The 17937-nt window shown below is 42.7% G+C and overlaps 2 protein-coding genes and 1 long non-coding RNA gene across 3 annotated transcripts; all 3 read left to right on the top strand.

Annotated features, from left to right (window-relative positions):
• The first annotated feature begins 12 nt into the window (after positions 1-12).
• Positions 13-3735, top strand: LOC115923482. Its single transcript, XR_004063907.1, has 2 exons — positions 13-52; positions 3646-3735. It is a non-coding gene; the product is annotated as an uncharacterized LOC115923482 (long non-coding RNA).
• A 3604-nt stretch (positions 3736-7339) lies between these two features.
• LOC115923734 (serine-rich adhesin for platelets-like) lies at positions 7340-13173 on the top strand. Its single transcript, XM_030985008.1, has 6 exons — positions 7340-7745; positions 8604-9026; positions 10176-10598; positions 11253-11777; positions 12054-12639; positions 13131-13173. Exons 1-6 carry the CDS (start codon positions 7340-7342, stop codon positions 13171-13173), a joined length of 2406 nt encoding a protein of 801 aa, XP_030840868.1.
• A 1680-nt stretch (positions 13174-14853) lies between these two features.
• Positions 14854-16862, top strand: LOC115923735 (probable GPI-anchored adhesin-like protein PGA18). Its single transcript, XM_030985009.1, has 3 exons — positions 14854-15383; positions 15919-15925; positions 16562-16862. The coding sequence occupies exons 1-3, from the start codon at positions 14879-14881 to the stop codon at positions 16860-16862; spliced, it is 813 nt and encodes a 270-aa protein (XP_030840869.1). The 5' UTR covers positions 14854-14878.
• Positions 16863-17937: the final 1075 nt, after the last annotated feature.

A 17937-nucleotide genomic window follows, 5' to 3' on the forward strand; every position in this document is an offset into this window, starting at 1 on the left:
CCTGGAACAACGCCTGGAACAACACCAGGTACTACACCAGGCACCACACCAGGTAAGGTCAATTTTTGTGTTGTTTTTAAAGAGAGACACATTACTGTACTTTAAAGAAGTTGGGTTTTCTGAATGTCATGTGGCCAGTGCCTTTGTAAGAAGTGTGAACATTTGTCATATCCAAAGCCAAACAGCAACTGAAAATCAAGTAAACTAAGCGCAGATATCTTATTTAGTTCTATTTCAATACATATAACTTTTGATGTTTTCCCTCAGGAACAACTCCCGGAACAACACCTGGAACCACTCCAGCTACAACACCTGCAACAACCCCAGGAACGACAGCCGGAACAACCCCTGGAACAACGCCTGTGACAACGCCAGCTACAACACCTGGAACAACGCCTGGAACAACACCAGGCACAACACCAGGTACTACACCAGGCACCACACCAGGTAAGGTCAAATTTTTTTTTGGTTTTAAAGAGAGACACATTACTGTATTTTAAAGGAGTTGGGTTTTCTGAATGTCATGTGGCCAGTGCCTTTGTAAGAAGTGTTAACATTTGTCATATCCAAAGCCAAACAGCAACTGAAAATCAAGTAAACTAAGCGCAGATATCTTATTTAGTTTTATTTCAATACATATAACTTTTGATGTTTTCCCTCAGGAACAACTCCCGGAACAACACCTGGAACCACTCCAGCTACAACACCTGCAACAACCCCAGGAACGACAGCCGGAACAACCCCTGGAACAACGCCTGTGACAACGCCAGCTACAACACCTGGAACAACACCTGGAACAACACCAGGCACAACACCAGGTAAGGTCAAATTTTTTTTGGGTTTTAAAGAGAGACACTTTACTGTATTTTAAAGGAGTTGGGTTTTCTGAATGTCATGTGGCCAGTGCCTTTGTAAGAAGTGTGAACATTTGTCATATCCATAGCCAAACAGCAACTGAAAATCAAGTAAACTAAGCGCAGATATCTTATTTAGTTCTATATCAATACATATAACTTTTGATGTTTTCCCTCAGGAACAACTCCCGGAACAACACCTGGAACCACTCCAGCTACAACACCTGCAACAACCCCAGGAACGACAGCCGGAACAACACCTGGAACAACACGTGGAACAACACCTAGAACAACACCAGGCACAACACCAGGTACTACACCAGGCACCACACCAGGTAAGGTCAAAAAAAAATTTGGTTTTAAAGAGAGACACATTACTGTACTTTAAAGAAGTTGGGTTTTCTGAATGTCATGTGGCCAGTGCCTTTGTAAGAAGTGTGAACATTTGTCATTTCCAAAGCCAAACAGCAACTGATAATCAAATAAACACAGCACAGATATCTTGAATATAGGTATTTAGTTCTATATCAATACATATAACTTTTGATGTTTTCCCTCAGGAACAACTCCCGGAACAACACCTGGAACCACTCCAGCTACAACACCTGCAACAACCCCAGAAACGACAGCCGGAACAACACCTGCAAAAACGTCTGCAACAACACCAGGCACAACACCAGGTACTACACCAGGCACCACACCAGGTAAGGTAAAATTTGTTTTGGTTTTAAAGAGAGACACATTACTGTACTTTAAAGAAGTTGGGTTTTCTGAATGTCATGTGGCCAGTGCCTTTGTAAGAAGTGTGAACATTTGTCATATCCAAAGCCAAACAGCAACTGAAAATCAAGTAAACTAAGCGCAGATATCTTATTTAGTTCTATATCAATACATATAACTTTTGATGTTTTCCCTCAGGAACAACTCCCAGAACATCACCTGGAACCACACCAGCTACAACACCTGCAACAACCCGAGGAACGACAGCCGGAACATCACCTGGAACAACACCAGGCACAACACCAGGTACTACACCAGGCACCACACCAGGTAAGGTCAAATTTTTTTTGGTTTTAAAGACAGACACATTACTGTACTTTAAAGAAGTTGGGTTTTCTGAATGTCATGTGGCCAGTACCTTTGTAAAGAGTATGAACATTTGTCATTTCCAAAGCCAAACAGCAACTGATAATCAAGTAAACACGGCGCAGATATCTTTAATATAGGTATTTAGTTCAATATCAATACATATAACTTTTGATGTTTTCCCTCAGGAACAACTCCCGGAATAACACCTAGAACCACTCCAGCTACAACACCTGCAACAACCCCAGGAACGACAGCCGGAACAACCCCTGGAACAACGCCTGTGACAACGCCAGCTACAACACCTGGAACAACGCCTGGAACAACACCAGGCACAACACCAGGTACTACACCAGGCACCACACCAGGTAAGGTCAAATTTTTTTTTGGTTTTTAAGAGAGACACATTACTGTATTTTAAAGGATTTGGGTTTTCTGAATGTCATGTGGCCAGTGCCTTTGTAAGAAGTGTTAACATTTGTCATATCCAAAGCCAAACAGCAACTGAAAATCAAGTAAACTAAGCGCAGATATCTTATTTAGTTTTATTTCAATACATATAACTTTTGATGTGTTCCCTCAGGAACAACTCCCGGAACAACACCTGGAACCACTCCAGCTACAACACCTGCAACAACCCCAGGAACGACAGCCGGAACAACCCCTGGAACAACGCCTGTGACAACGCCAGCTACAACACCTGGAACAACACCTGGAACAACACCAGGCACAACACCAGGTAAGGTCAAATTTTTTTTTGGTTTTAAAGAGAGACACTTTACTGTATTTTAAAGGAGTTGGGTTTTCTGAATGTCATGTGGCCAGTGCCTTTGTAAGAAGTGTGAACATTTGTCATATCCATAGCCAAACAGCACCTGAAAATCAAGTAAACTAAGCGCAGATATCTTATTTAGTTCTATATCAATACATATAACTTTTGATGTTTTCCCTCAGGAACAACTCCCGGAACAACACCTGGAACCACTCCAGCTACAACACCTGCAACAACCCCAGGAACGACAGCCGGAACAACACCTGGAACAACACCTGGAACAACACCTAGAACAACACCAGGCACAACACCAGGTACTACACCAGGCACCACACCAGGTAAGGTCAAAAAAAAAATTGGTTTTAAAGAGAGACACATTACTGTACTTTAAAGAAGTTGGGTTTTCTGAATGTCATGTGGCCAGTGCCTTTGTAAGAAGTGTGAACATTTGTCATTTCCAAAGCCAAACAGCAACTGATAATCAAGTAAACACAGCACAGATATCTTGAATATAGGTATTTAGTTCTATAACAATACATATAACTTTTTATGTTTTCCCTCAGGAACAACTCCCGGAACAACACCTGGAACCACTCCAGCTACAACACCTGCAACAACCCCAGGAACGACAGCCGGAACAACCCCTGGAACAACGCCTGTGACAACGCCAGCTACAACACCTGGAACAACACCTGGAACAACACCAGGCACAACACCAGGTAAGGTCAATTTTTTTTTGGTTTTAAAGAGAGACACATTACTGTATTTTAAAGGAGTTGGGTTTTCTGAATGCCATGTGGCCAGTGCCTTTGTAAGAAGTGTGAACATTTGTCATTTCCAAAGCCAAACAGCAACTGAAAATCAAGTAAACTAAGCGCAGATATCTTATTTAGTTCTATATCAATACATATAACTTTTGATGTTTTCCCTCAGGAACAACTCCCGGAACAACACCTGGAACCACTCCAGCTACAACACCTGCAACAACCCCAGGAACGACAGCCGGAACAACCCCTGGAACAACGCCTGTTACAATGCAAGCTACAACACCTGGAACAACACCTGGAACCACTCCAGCTACAACACCTGCAACAACCCCAGGAATGACAGCCGGAACAACACCTGGAACAACGCCTGGAACAACACCAGGTACTACACCAGGCACCACACCAGGTAAGGTCAATTTTTGTGTTGTTTTTAAAGAGAGACACATTACTGTACTTTAAAGAAGTTGGGTTTTCTGAATGTCATGTGGCCAGTGCCTTTGTAAGAAGTGTGAACATTTGTCATATCCAAAGCCAAACAGCAACTGAAAATCAAGTAAACTAAGCGCAGATATCTTATTTAGTTCTATTTCAATACATATAACTTTTGATGTTTTCCCTCAGGAACAACTCCCGGAACAACACCTGGAACCACTCCAGCTATAACACCTGCAACAACCCCAGGAACGACAGCCGGAACAACACCTGGAACAACTGGTCTGACTACCGAGGAGGAGACAACTGAATCAGGAACAACAGAAGGATTCACTTCAGACATTACTTCAACTGCTCCCTTAACAACATATATCACCACCATTGGTATGTCTACCGAGGAGGAGACAACTGAATCAAGAACTACTGAGGGATTCACTTCAGACATTACTTCAACTGGGCCTTCAACATCAGATATCACTACCAATGGTATGACTACAGAGGAGGAGACAACTGAATCGGCAACAACTGAAGAATTCACCTCAGATGTTACATCAACTCAGCCGTCAAGATCAGATATCACTACTAACGGTCCGACTACCGAGGAGGAGACAACTGAATTAGATACAACTGATGGATTCACCTCAGATGTTACATCAACTCTGCCGTCAAGATCAGATATCACTACTAATGGTCCGACTACCGAGGAGGAGACAACTGAATTGGGAACAACAGAAGAATTCACCTCAGATGTTACATCAACTCTGCCGTCAACTTCAGATATCATTACTAATAGTCTAACTACCGAGGAGGAGACAACTGAGGGATTAACCTCAGATATGACATCTACCGCTCTACCAACATCAGATATCACAACCAATGGTATGACTACAGAGGAGGAGACAACTGAATTAGCAAAAACTGAGGGATTAACTTTAGATGTGACATCAACTGCTCCCTTAACAACAGATATCACCACCAATGATATGACTACCGAAGAGGAGACAACTGAATCAGGAACAACTGCAGAATTCACCTCAGATGTTACATCAACTCTGTCGTCAACATCAGATATCACTACTAATGGTCCGACTACCGAGGAGGAGACAACTGAATCGGGAACAACAGAAGAATTCACCTCAGATGTTACATCAACTCTGCCGTCAACTTCAGATATCATTACTAATAGTCTAACTACCGAGGAGGAGACAACTGAGGGATTAACCTTAGATATGACATCTACCGCTCTACCAACATCAGATATCACAACCAATGGTATGACTACAGAGGAGGAGACAACTGAATTAGCAACAACTGAGGGATTAACTTTAGATGTGACATCAACTGCTCCCTTAACAACAGATATCACCACCAATGATATGACTACCGAAGAGGAGACAACTGAATCAGGAACAACTGAAGAATTCACCTCAGATGTTACATCAACTCTGTCGTCAACATCAGATATCACTACTAATGGTCTGACTACCGAGGAGGAGACGACTGAGGGATTAAACTCAGATATGACATCTACCACTCTACCAACATCAGATATCACAACCAATGGTATGACTACAGAGGAGGAGACAACTGAATTAGCAACAACTGAGGGATTAACTTTAGATGTGACATCAACTGCTCCCTTAACAACAGATATCACCACCAATGATATGACTACCGAGGAGGAGACAACTGAATTAGATACAACTGATGGATTCACCTCAGATGTTACATCAACTCTGCCGTCAAGATCAGATATCACTACTAATGGTCCGACTACCGAGGAGGAGACAACTGAATCGGGAACAACAGAAGAATTCACGTCAGATGTTACATCAACTCTGCCGTCAACTTCAGATATCATTACTAATAGTCTAACTACCGAGGAGGAGACAACTGAGGGATTAACCTCAGATATGACATCTACCGCTCTACCAACATCAGATATCACAACCAATGGTATGACTACAGAGGAGGAGACAACTGAATTAGCAACAAATGAGGGATTAACTTTAGATGTGACATCAACTGCTCCCTTAACAACAGATATCACCACCAATGATATGACTACCGAGGAGGAGACAACTGAATTAGATACAACTGATGGATTCACCTCAGATGTTACATCAACTCTGCCGTCAAGATCAGATATCACTACTAATGGTCCGACTACCGAGGAGGAGACAACTGAATCGGGAACAACAGAAGAATTCACGTCAGATGTTACATCAACTCTGCCGTCAACTTCAGATATCATTACTAATAGTCTAACTACCGAGGAGGAGACAACTGAGGGATTAACCTCAGATATGACATCTACCGCTCTACCAACATCAGATATCACAACCAATGGTATGACTACAGAGGAGGAGACAACTGAATTAGCAACAACTGAGGGATTAACTTTAGATGTGACATCAACTGCTCCCTTAACAACAGATATCACAACCAATGGTATGACTACCGAGGAGGAGACAACTGAATCAGGAACAACTGAAGAATTCACCTCAGATGTTACATCAACTCTGTCGTCAACATCAGATATCACTACTAATGGTCTGACTACCGAGGAGGAGACGACTGAGGGATTAACCTCAGATATGACATCTACCACTCTACCAACATCAGATATCACAACCAATGGTATGACTACAGAGGAGGAGACAACTGAATTAGCAACAACTGAGGGATTAACTTTAGATGTGACATCAACTGCTCCCTTAACAACAGATATCACCACCAATGATATGACTACCGAGGAGGAGACAACTGAATTAGATACAACTGATGGATTCACCTCAGATGTTACATCAACTCTGCCGTCAAGATCAGATATCACTACTAATGGTCCGACTACCGAGGAGGAGACAACTGAATCGGGAACAACAGAAGAATTCACCTCAGATGTTACATCAACTCTGCCGTCAACTTCAGATATCATTACTAATAGTCTAACTACCGAGGAGGAGACAACTGAGGGATTAACCTCAGATATGACATCTACCGCTCTACCAACATCAGATATCACAACCAATGGTATGACTACAGAGGAGGAGACAACTGAATTAGCAACAACTGAGGGATTAACTTTAGATGTGACATCAACTGCTCCCTTAACAACAGATATCACCACCAATGATATGACTACCGAAGAGGAGACAACTGAATCAGGAACAACTGAAGAATTCACCTCAGATGTTACATCAACTCTGTCGTCAACATCAGATATCACTACTAATGGTCTGACTACCGAGGAGGAGACGACTGAGGGATTAACCTCAGATATGACATCTACCGCTCTACCAACATCAGATATCACAACCAATGGTATGACTACAGAGGAGGAGACAACTGAATTAGCAACAACTGAGGGATTAACTTTAGATGTGACATCAACTGCTCCCTTCACAACAGATATCACCACCAATGATATGACTACCGAAGAGGAGACAACTGAATCAGGAACAACTGAAGAATTCACTTCAGACATTACTTCAACTGGGCCTTCAACATCAGATATCACTACCAATGGTATGGCTACAGAGGAGGAGACAACTGAATCGGCAACAACTGAAGAATTCACCTCAGATGTTACATCAACTCTGCCGTCAAGATCAGATATCACTACTAATGGTCCGACTACCGAGGAGGAGACAACTGAATTAGATACAACTGATAGATTCACCTCAGATGTTACATCAACTCTGCCGTCAAGATCAGATATCACTACTAATGGTCCGACTACCGAGGAGGAGACAACTGAATCGGGAACAACAGAAGAATTCACCTCAGATGTTACATCAACTCTGCCGTCAACTTCAGATATCACTACTAATAGTCTAACTACCGAGGAGGAGACAACTGAGGGATTAACCTCAGATATGACATCTACCGCTCTACCAACATCAGATATCACAACCAATGGTATGACTACAGAGGAGGAGACAACTGAATTAGCAACAACTGAGGGATTAACTTTAGATGTGACATCAACTGCTCCCTTAACAACAGATATCACCACCAATGATATGACTACCGAAGAGGAGACAACTGAATCAGGAACAACTGAAGAATTCACCTCAGATGTTACATCAACTCTGTCGTCAACATCAGATATCACTACTAATGGTCTGACTACCGAGGAGGAGACGACTGAGGGATTAACCTCAGATATGACATCTACCACTCTACCAACATCAGATATCACAACCAATGGTATGACTACAGAGGAGGAGACAACTGAATTAGCAACAACTGAGGGATTAACTTTAGATGTGACATCAACTGCTCCCTTAACAACAGATATCACCACCAATGATATGACTACCGAGGAGGAGACAACTGAATTAGATACAACTGATGGATTCACCTCAGATGTTACATCAACTCTGCCGTCAAGATCAGATATCACTACTAATGGTCCGACTACCGAGGAGGAGACAACTGAATCGGGAACAACAGAAGAATTCACCTCAGATGTTACATCAACTCTGCCGTCAACTTCAGATATCATTACTAATAGTCTAACTACCGAGGAGGAGACAACTGAGGGATTAACCTCAGATATGACATCTACCGCTCTACCAACATCAGATATCACAACCAATGGTATGACTACAGAGGAGGAGACAACTGAATTAGCAACAACTGAGGGATTAACTTTAGATGTGACATCAACTGCTCCCTTCACAACAGATATCACCACCAATGATATGACTACCGAAGAGGAGACAACTGAATCAGGAACAACTGAAGAATTCACTTCAGACATTACTTCAACTGGGCCTTCAACATCAGATATCACTACCAATGGTATGGCTACAGAGGAGGAGACAACTGAATCGGCAACAACTGAAGAATTCACCTCAGATGTTACATCAACTCTGCCGTCAAGATCAGATATCACTACTAATGGTCCGACTACCGAGGAGGAGACAACTGAATTAGATACAACTGATAGATTCACCTCAGATGTTACATCAACTCTGCCGTCAAGATCAGATATCACTACTAATGGTCCGACTACCGAGGAGGAGACAACTGAATCGGGAACAACAGAAGAATTCACCTCAGATGTTACATCAACTCTGCCGTCAACTTCAGATATCACTACTAATAGTCTAACTACCGAGGAGGAGACAACTGAGGGATTAACCTCAGATATGACATCTACCGCTCTACCAACATCAGATATCACAACCAATGGTATGACTACAGAGGAGGAGACAACTGAATTAGCAACAACTGAGGGATTAACTTTAGATGTGACATCAACTGCTCCCTTAACAACAGATATCACCACCAATTATATGACTACCGAAGAGGAGACAACTGAATCAGGAACAACTGAAGAATTCACCTCAGATGTTACATCAACTCTGTCGTCAACATCAGATATCACTACTAATGGTCTGACTACCGAGGAGGAGACGACTGAGGGATTAACCTCAGATATGACATCTACCACTCTACCAACATCAGATATCACAACCAATGGTATGACTACAGAGGAGGAGACAACTGAATTAGCAACAACTGAGGGATTAACTTTAGATGTGACATCAACTGCTCCCTTAACAACAGATATCACCACCAATGATATGACTACCGAGGAGGAGACAACTGAATTAGATACAACTGATGGATTCACCTCAGATGTTACATCAACTCTGCCGTCAAGATCAGATATCACTACTAATGGTCCGACTACCGAGGAGGAGACAACTGAATCGGGAACAACAGAAGAATTCACCTCAGATGTTACATCAACTCTGCCGTCAACTTCAGATATCATTACTAATAGTCTAACTACCGAGGAGGAGACAACTGAGGGATTAACCTCAGATATGACATCTACCGCTCTACCAACATCAGATGTCACAACCAATGGTATGACTACAGAGGAGGAGACAACTGAATTAGCAACAACTGAGGGATTAACTTTAGATGTGACATCAACTGCTCCCTTAACAACAGATATCACCACCAATGATATGACTACCGAAGAGGAGACAACTGAATCAGGAACAACTGAAGAATTCACCTCAGATGTTACATCAACTCTGTCGTCAACATCAGATATCACTACTAATGGTCTGACTACCGAGGAGGAGACGACTGAGGGATTAACCTCAGATATGACATCTACCTCTCTACCAACATCAGATATCACAACCAATGGTATGACTACAGAGGAGGAGACAACTGAATTAGCAACAACTGAGGGATTAACTTTAGATGTGACATCAACTGCTCCCTTCACAACAGATATCACCACCAATGATATGACTACCGAAGAGGAGACAACTGAATCAGGAACAACTGAAGAATTCACTTCAGACATTACTTCAACTGGGCCTTCAACATCAGATATCACTACCAATTGTATGGCTACAGAGGAGGAGACAACTGAATCGGCAACAACTGAAGAATTCACCTCAGATGTTACATCAACTCTGCCGTCAAGATCAGATATCACTACTAATGGTCCGACTACCGAGGAGGAGACAACTGAATTAGATACAACTGATAGATTCACCTCAGATGTTACATCAACTCTGCCGTCAAGATCAGATATCACTACTAATGGTCCGACTACCGAGGAGGAGACAACTGAATCGGGAACAACAGAAGAATTCACCTCAGATGTTACATCAACTCTGCCGTCAACTTCAGATATCACTACTAATAGTCTAACTACCGAGGAGGAGACAACTGAGGGATTAACCTCAGATATGACATCTACCGCTCTACCAACATCAGATATCACAACCAATGGTATGACTACAGAGGAGGAGACAACTGAATTAGCAACAACTGAGGGATTAACTTTAGATGTGACATCAACTGCTCCCTTAACAACAGATATCACCACCTATGATATGACTACCGAAGAGGAGACAACTGAATCAGGAACAACTGAAGAATTCACCTCAGATGATACATCAACTCTGTCGTCAACATCAGATATCACTTCTAATGGTCTGACTACCGAGGAGGAGACGACTGAGGGATTAACCTCAGATATGACATCTACCGCTCTACCAACATCAGATATCATAACCAATGGTATGACTACGGGGGAGGAGACAACTGAATTAGAAACAACTGAGGATTTTACTTCAGATGTAACATCAACTGCTCCCTTAACAACAGATATCACCACTATTGGTATGTCTACCGAGGAGGAGACAACTGAATCAAGAACTACTGAGGGATTCACTTCAGACTTTACTTCAACTGGGCCTTCAACATCAGATATCACCACCGATGGTCTGACTACCGAGGAGGAGACAACTGAGGGATTAACCTCAGATATGACATCTACTGCTCTACCAACATCAGATATCACAACAAATGGTATGACTACGGAAGAGGAGACAACTGAATTAGGAACAACTGAGGAATATACTTCAGATGTTACATCAACTGCTTCCTTAACAACAGATATCACCACCAATGGTCTGACTACTGAGGAGGAGACAGCTGAATTAGGAACAACTGAGGGATTCACTTCAGACATTACTCCAACTGGGCCGTCAACATCAGATATCACTACCAAAGGTATGACTACAGAGGAGGAGACAACTGAATCGGCAACAACTGAAAAATTCACCTCAGATGTTACATCAACTCAGCCGTCAAGATCAGATATCACTACTAACGGTCCGACTACCGAGGAGGAGACAACTGAATTAGATACAACTGATGGATTCACCTCAGATGTTACATCAACTCTGCCGTCAAGATCAGATATCACTACTAATGGTCCGACTACCGAGGAGGAGACAACTGAATCGGGAACAACAGAAGAATTCACCTCAGATGTTACATCAACTCTGCCGTCAACTTCAGATATCATTACTAATAGTCTAACTACCGAGGAGGAGACAACTGAGGGATTAACCTCAGATATGACATCTACCGCTCTACCAACATCAGATATCACAACCAATGGTATGACTACAGAGGAGGAGACAACTGAATTAGCAACAACTGAGGGATTAACTTTAGATGTGACATCAACTGCTCCCTTAACAACAGATATCACCACCAATGATATGACTACCGAAGAGGAGACAACTGAATCAGGAACAACTGAAGAATTCACCTCAGATGTTACATCAACTCTGTCGTCAACATCAGATATCACTACTAATGGTCTGACTACCGAGGAGGAGACGACTGAGGGATTAACCTCATATATGACATCTACCGCTCTACCAACATCAGATATCACAACCAATGATATGACTACAGAGGAGGAGACAACTGAATTAGCAACAACTGAGGGATTAACTTTAGATGTGACATCAACTGCTCCCTTAACAACAGATATCACCACCAATGATATGACTACCGAAGAGGAGACAACTGAATCAGGAACAACTGAAGAATTCACTTCAGACATTACTTCAACTGGGCCTTCAACATCAGATATCACTACCAATGGTATGGCTACAGAGGAGGAGACAACTGAATCGGCAACAACTGAAGAATTCACCTCAGATGTTACATCAACTCTGCCGTTAAGATCAGATATCACTACTAATGGTCCGACTACCGAGGAGGAGACAATTGAATTAGATACAACTGATGGATTCACCTCAGATGTTACATCAACTCTGCCGTCAAGATCAGATATCACTACTAATGGTCCGACTACCGAGGAGGAGACAACTGAATCGGGAACAACAGAAGAATTCACCTCAGATGTTACATCAACTCTGCCGTCAACTTCAGATATCACTACTAATAGTCTAACTACCGAGGAGGAGACAACTGAGGGATTAACCTCAGATATGACATCTACCGCTCTACCAACATCAGATATCACAACCAATGGTATGACTACAGAGGAGGAGACAACTGAATTAGCAACAACTGAGGGATTAACTTTAGATGTTACATTAACTGCTACCTTAACAACAGATATCACCACCTATGATATGACTACCGAAGATGAGACAACTGAATCAGGAACAACTGAAGAATTCACCTCAGATGATACATCAACTCTGTCGTCAACATCAGATATCACTACTAATGGTCTGACTACCGAGGAGGAGACGACTGAGGGATTAACCTCAGATATGACATCTACCGCTCTACCAACATCAGATATCATAACCAATGGTATGACTACGGGGGAGGAGACAACTGAATTAGAAACAACTGAGGATTTTACTTCAGATGTAACATCAACTGCTCCCTTAACAACAGATATCACCACCATTGGTATGTCTACCGAGGAGGAGACAACTGAATCAAGAACTACTGAGGGATTCACTTCAGACTTTACTTCAACTGGGCCTTCAACATCAGATATCACCACCGATGGTCTGACTACCAAGGAGGAGACAACTGAGGGATTAACCTCAGATATGACATCTACTGCTCTACCAACATCAGATATCACAACAAATGGTATGACTACGGAAGAGGAGACAACTGAATTAGGAACAACTGAGGAATATACTTCAGATGTTACATCAACTGCTTCCTTAACAACAGATATCACCACCAATGGTCTGACTACTGAGGAGGAGACAACTGAATTAGGAACAACTGAGGGATTCACTTCAGACATTACTCCAACTGGGCCGTCAACATCAGATATCACTACCAAAGGTATGACTACAGAGGAGGAGACAACTGAATCGGGAACAACAGAAGAATTCACCTCAGATGTTACATCAACTCTGCCGTCAAATTCAGATATCACTACTAATGGTCCGACTACCGAGGAGGAGACAACTGAATCAGGAACAACAGAAGGATTCCCTTCAGACATTACTTCAACTGCTCCCTTAACAACAGATATCACCACCAATGGTCTGACTACTGAGGAGGAGACAGCTGAATTAGGAACAACTGAGGGATTCACTTCAGACATTACTCCAACTGGGCCGTCAACATCAGATATCACTACCAAAGGTATGACTACAGAGGAGGAGACAACTGAATCGGCAACAACTGAAAAATTCACCTCAGATGTTACATCAACTCAGCCGTCAAGATCAGATATCACTACTAACGGTCCGACTACCGAGGAGGAGACAACTGAATTAGATACAACTGATGGATTCACCTCAGATGTTACATCAACTCTGCCGTCAAGATCAGATATCACTACTAGTGGTCCGACTACCGAGGAGGAGACAACTGAATCGGGAACAACAGAAGAATTCACCTCAGATGTTACATCAACTCTGCCGTCAACTTCAGATATCATTACTAATAGTCTAACTACCGAGGAGGAGACAACTGAGGGATTAACCTCAGATATGACATCTACCGCTCTACCAACATCAGATATCACAACCAATGGTATGACTACAGAGGAGGAGACAACTGAATTAGCAACAACTGAGGGATTAACTTTAGATGTGACATCAACTGCTCCCTTAACAACAGATATCACCACCAATGATATGACTACCGAAGAGGAGACAACTGAATCAGGAACAACTGAAGAATTCACTTCAGACATTACTTCAACTGGGCATTCAACATCAGATATCACTACCAATGGTATGGCTACAGAGGAGGAGACAACTGAATCGGCAACAACTGAAGAATTCACCTCAGATGATACATCAACTCTGTCGTCAACATCAGATATCACTACTAATGGTCTGACTACCGAGGAGGAGACGACTGAGGGATTAACCTCAGATATGACATCTACCGCTCTACCAACATCAGATATCATAACCAATGGTATGACTACGAGGGAGGAGACAACTGAATTAGAAACAACTGAGGATTTTACTTCAGATGTAACATCAACTGCTCCCTTAACAACAGATATCACCACCATTGGTATGTCTACCGAGGAGGAGACAACTGAATCAAGAACTACTGAGGGATTCACTTCAGACTTTACTTCAACTGGGCCTTCAACATCAGATATCACCACCGATGGTCTGACTACCAAGGAGGAGACAACTGAGGGATTAACCTCAGATATGACATCTACTGCTCTACCAACATCAGATATCACAACAAATGGTATGACTACGGAAGAGGAGACAACTGAATTAGGAACAACTGAGGAATATACTTCAGATGTTACATCAACTGCTTCCTTAACAACAGATATCACCACCAATGGTCTGACTACTGAGGAGGAGACAACTGAATTAGGAACAACTGAGGGATTCACTTCAGACATTACTCCAACTGGGCCGTCAACATCAGATATCACTACCAAAGGTATGACTACAGAGGAGGAGACAACTGAATCGGGAACAACAGAAGAATTCACCTCAGATGTTACATCAACTCTGCCGTCAAATTCAGATATCACTACTAATGGTCCGACTACCGAGGAGGAGACAACTGAATCAGGAACAACAGAAGGATTCCCTTCAGCCATTACTTCAACTGCTCCCTTAACAACAGATATCACCACCATTGGTGCAACAACCCCAGGAACGACAGCCGGAACAACACCTGGAACAACGCCTGGAACAACACCAGGCACAACACCAGGTACTACACCAGGCACCACACCAGGTAAGATCAAATTGTTTTTGGTTTTAAAGACAGACACATTACTGTACTTTAAAGGAGTTGGGTTTTCTGAATGTCATGTGGCCAGTGCCTTTGTAAGAAGTGTGAACATTTGTCATTTCTAAAGCCAAACAGCAACTGATAATCAAGTAAACACAGCGCAGGTATCTTGAATATAGGTATTTAGTTCTATATCAAAACATATAACTTTTGATGTTTTCCCTCAGGAACAACTCCCGGAACAACACCTGGAATCACTCCAGCTACAACACCTGCAACAACCCCAGGAACGACAGCCGGAACAACCCCTGGAACAACGCCTGTGACAACGCCAGCTACAACACCTGGAACAACGCCTGGAACAACACCAGGCACAACACCAGGTACTACACCAGGCACCACACCAGGTAAGGTCAAAAAAAAAATTGTTTTTAAAGAGAGACACATTACTGTATTTTAAAGGAGTTGGGTTTTCTGAATGTCATGTGGCCAGTGCCTTTGTAAGAAGTGTTAACATTTGTCATATCCAAAGCCAAACAGCAACTGAAAATCAAGTAAACTAAGCGCAGATATCTTATTTAGTTTTATTTCAATACATATAACTTTTGATGTTTTCCCTCAGGAACAACTCCCGGAACAACACCTGGAACCACTCCAGCTACAACACCTGCAACAACCCCAGGAACGACAGCCGGAACAACCCCTGGAACAACGCCTGTGACAACGCCAGCTACAACACCTGGAACAACACCTGTAACAACACCAGGCACAACACCAGGTAAGGTCAAATATTTTTTGGTTTTAAAGAGAGACACATTACTGTATTTTAAAGGAGTTGGGTTTTCTGAATGTCATGTGGCCAGTGCCTTTGTAAGAAGTGTTAACATTTGTCATATCCAAAGCCAAACAGCAACTGAAAATCAAGTAAACTAAGCGCAGATATCTTATTTAGTTTTATTTCAATACATATAACTTTTGATGTTTTCCCTCAGGAACAACTCCCGGAACAACACCTGGAACCACTCCAGCTACAACACCTGCAACAACCCCAGGAACGACAGCCGGAACAACACCTGGAACAACGCCTGTGACAACGCCAGCTACAACACCTGGAACAACACCTGGAACAACACCAGGCACAACACCAGGTACAACTCTCGGAACAACGCAAGCTACAACACCAGGAACAACACCCGGAACAACTACTGGAACGACACCTGGAAGTTCGCCAGCTGCGACACCGGGAACAGCCACAGAAACAACACCTGGAACAAATGCTACGACACCGGGAACAACAACTGGAACAACATCTGTAACAACGCCAGGTACATCACTCGGAACAAAGCAAGGTACAACACCAGGAACAACACCGGGAACAACATCTGGAACAACACCTGCATCAACGCCAGAAACAACACTCGGAACAACGCAAGGTAGGGGGGTTCAATCCCCCGCCCCGCCCCCCTCCCGCCTCCTGCGTACGCGCCTGCATTGTGGGAATTATCCAAACCACCGTCATTCTCCGATTTACTATCTGAAGATATACGGTTCAAAGACTCACACCTGCTAGCTCCCTTGAAATATTCGGGTGTTTGGCTATTCAATATTAAAAAAACACAAATCTGAAGAAAATTGCGAAACAATTTAAGTTTGCTCTCAAATGAAGATCCTTATACCCACGTCAATGAAACTTAGCTGACTAATGTATCCATACACATGAAAACTGTCCGCCAATTTTAGTAATTTTTGATGACGTCAGCGCAGAGTTATCACCCAAAATTATGATTTTAATATGCATTACGTAACATCCCGTTAAATGCGTGCAGTAAATTGGACGCAGATTGTAATGGTGTCAAACTAACCGGTATGAAATGACATTTGGAATAATACCTCATATAGTATATGTTTACACAGAAAATGTTGAGTAAATCGCATATGAACAAGGGTCATCATTCGAATTCCGCCGAGTTTCCGTCCGATTATAACACTTTCGGCTATGACGTCATTTTTTTGGTCTGCTCCCCCCCCCCCCTTCCCATCCCTTTTCTCCTTCAAATTTTGCAGTTACAGTCCGAGTTGCAATACGCAGAGCACCTTGGAGCCATATAGGGGGCCGTTTTATACGCCATTTTATACTCTGCTTGATTGTGTTAGTATATGTCGGCTGTTTGTGCCAGTGCACGCGTCATCACGTGTTCCTTATACACACAAATCCTTTTCGTTTCGCACGCAGTGCTTGCGAGCCATTTAAAGATCTTTGCCTCTATCCCATTTTTTCAAACTTCGTAGGCATAGTCTCTAGCATCCCATCAAGTTCACTGAACTCTTCGTTCTCCGGTATCTCTCATTGGAAACGCAGCCATTGTTATCTTGGCATGCATTGAAGTCATCAGAATAGGGGTTAGGGTTAATGTTATCTGGAATTATACACTCTCTCTCTTACTCTTTATATCTCCCCCACTCTCTCTCTCTCTCTCTCTTTCTCTCTCTCTAACCCTCTTTTTGTAATGTT

Source organism: Strongylocentrotus purpuratus, unplaced genomic scaffold (genome assembly GCF_000002235.5).
Source record: "Strongylocentrotus purpuratus isolate Spur 01 unplaced genomic scaffold, Spur_5.0 spur5_scaffold_14, whole genome shotgun sequence".
NCBI classification, from domain to species: domain Eukaryota; kingdom Metazoa; phylum Echinodermata; class Echinoidea; order Camarodonta; family Strongylocentrotidae; genus Strongylocentrotus; species Strongylocentrotus purpuratus.

Bases quoted from the DNA above. Each gene is read 5' to 3' on its own strand.
- LOC115923734 (XM_030985008.1), top strand. From the start codon at position 7,340: ATGACTACCGAAGAGGAGACAACTGAATCAGGAACAACTGAAGAATTC. The intron at 9,027-10,175 runs GTCTAACTACCG...CCTTCACAACAG, and splicing joins TTCAGATATCACTACTAATA to ATATCACCACCAATGATATG. The intron at 11,778-12,053 runs GTCTAACTACCG...CGTCAACATCAG, and splicing joins TTCAGATATCATTACTAATA to ATATCACTACTAATGGTCTG.
- LOC115923735 (XM_030985009.1), top strand. From the start codon at position 14,879: ATGACATCTACTGCTCTACCAACATCAGATATCACAACAAATGGTATG.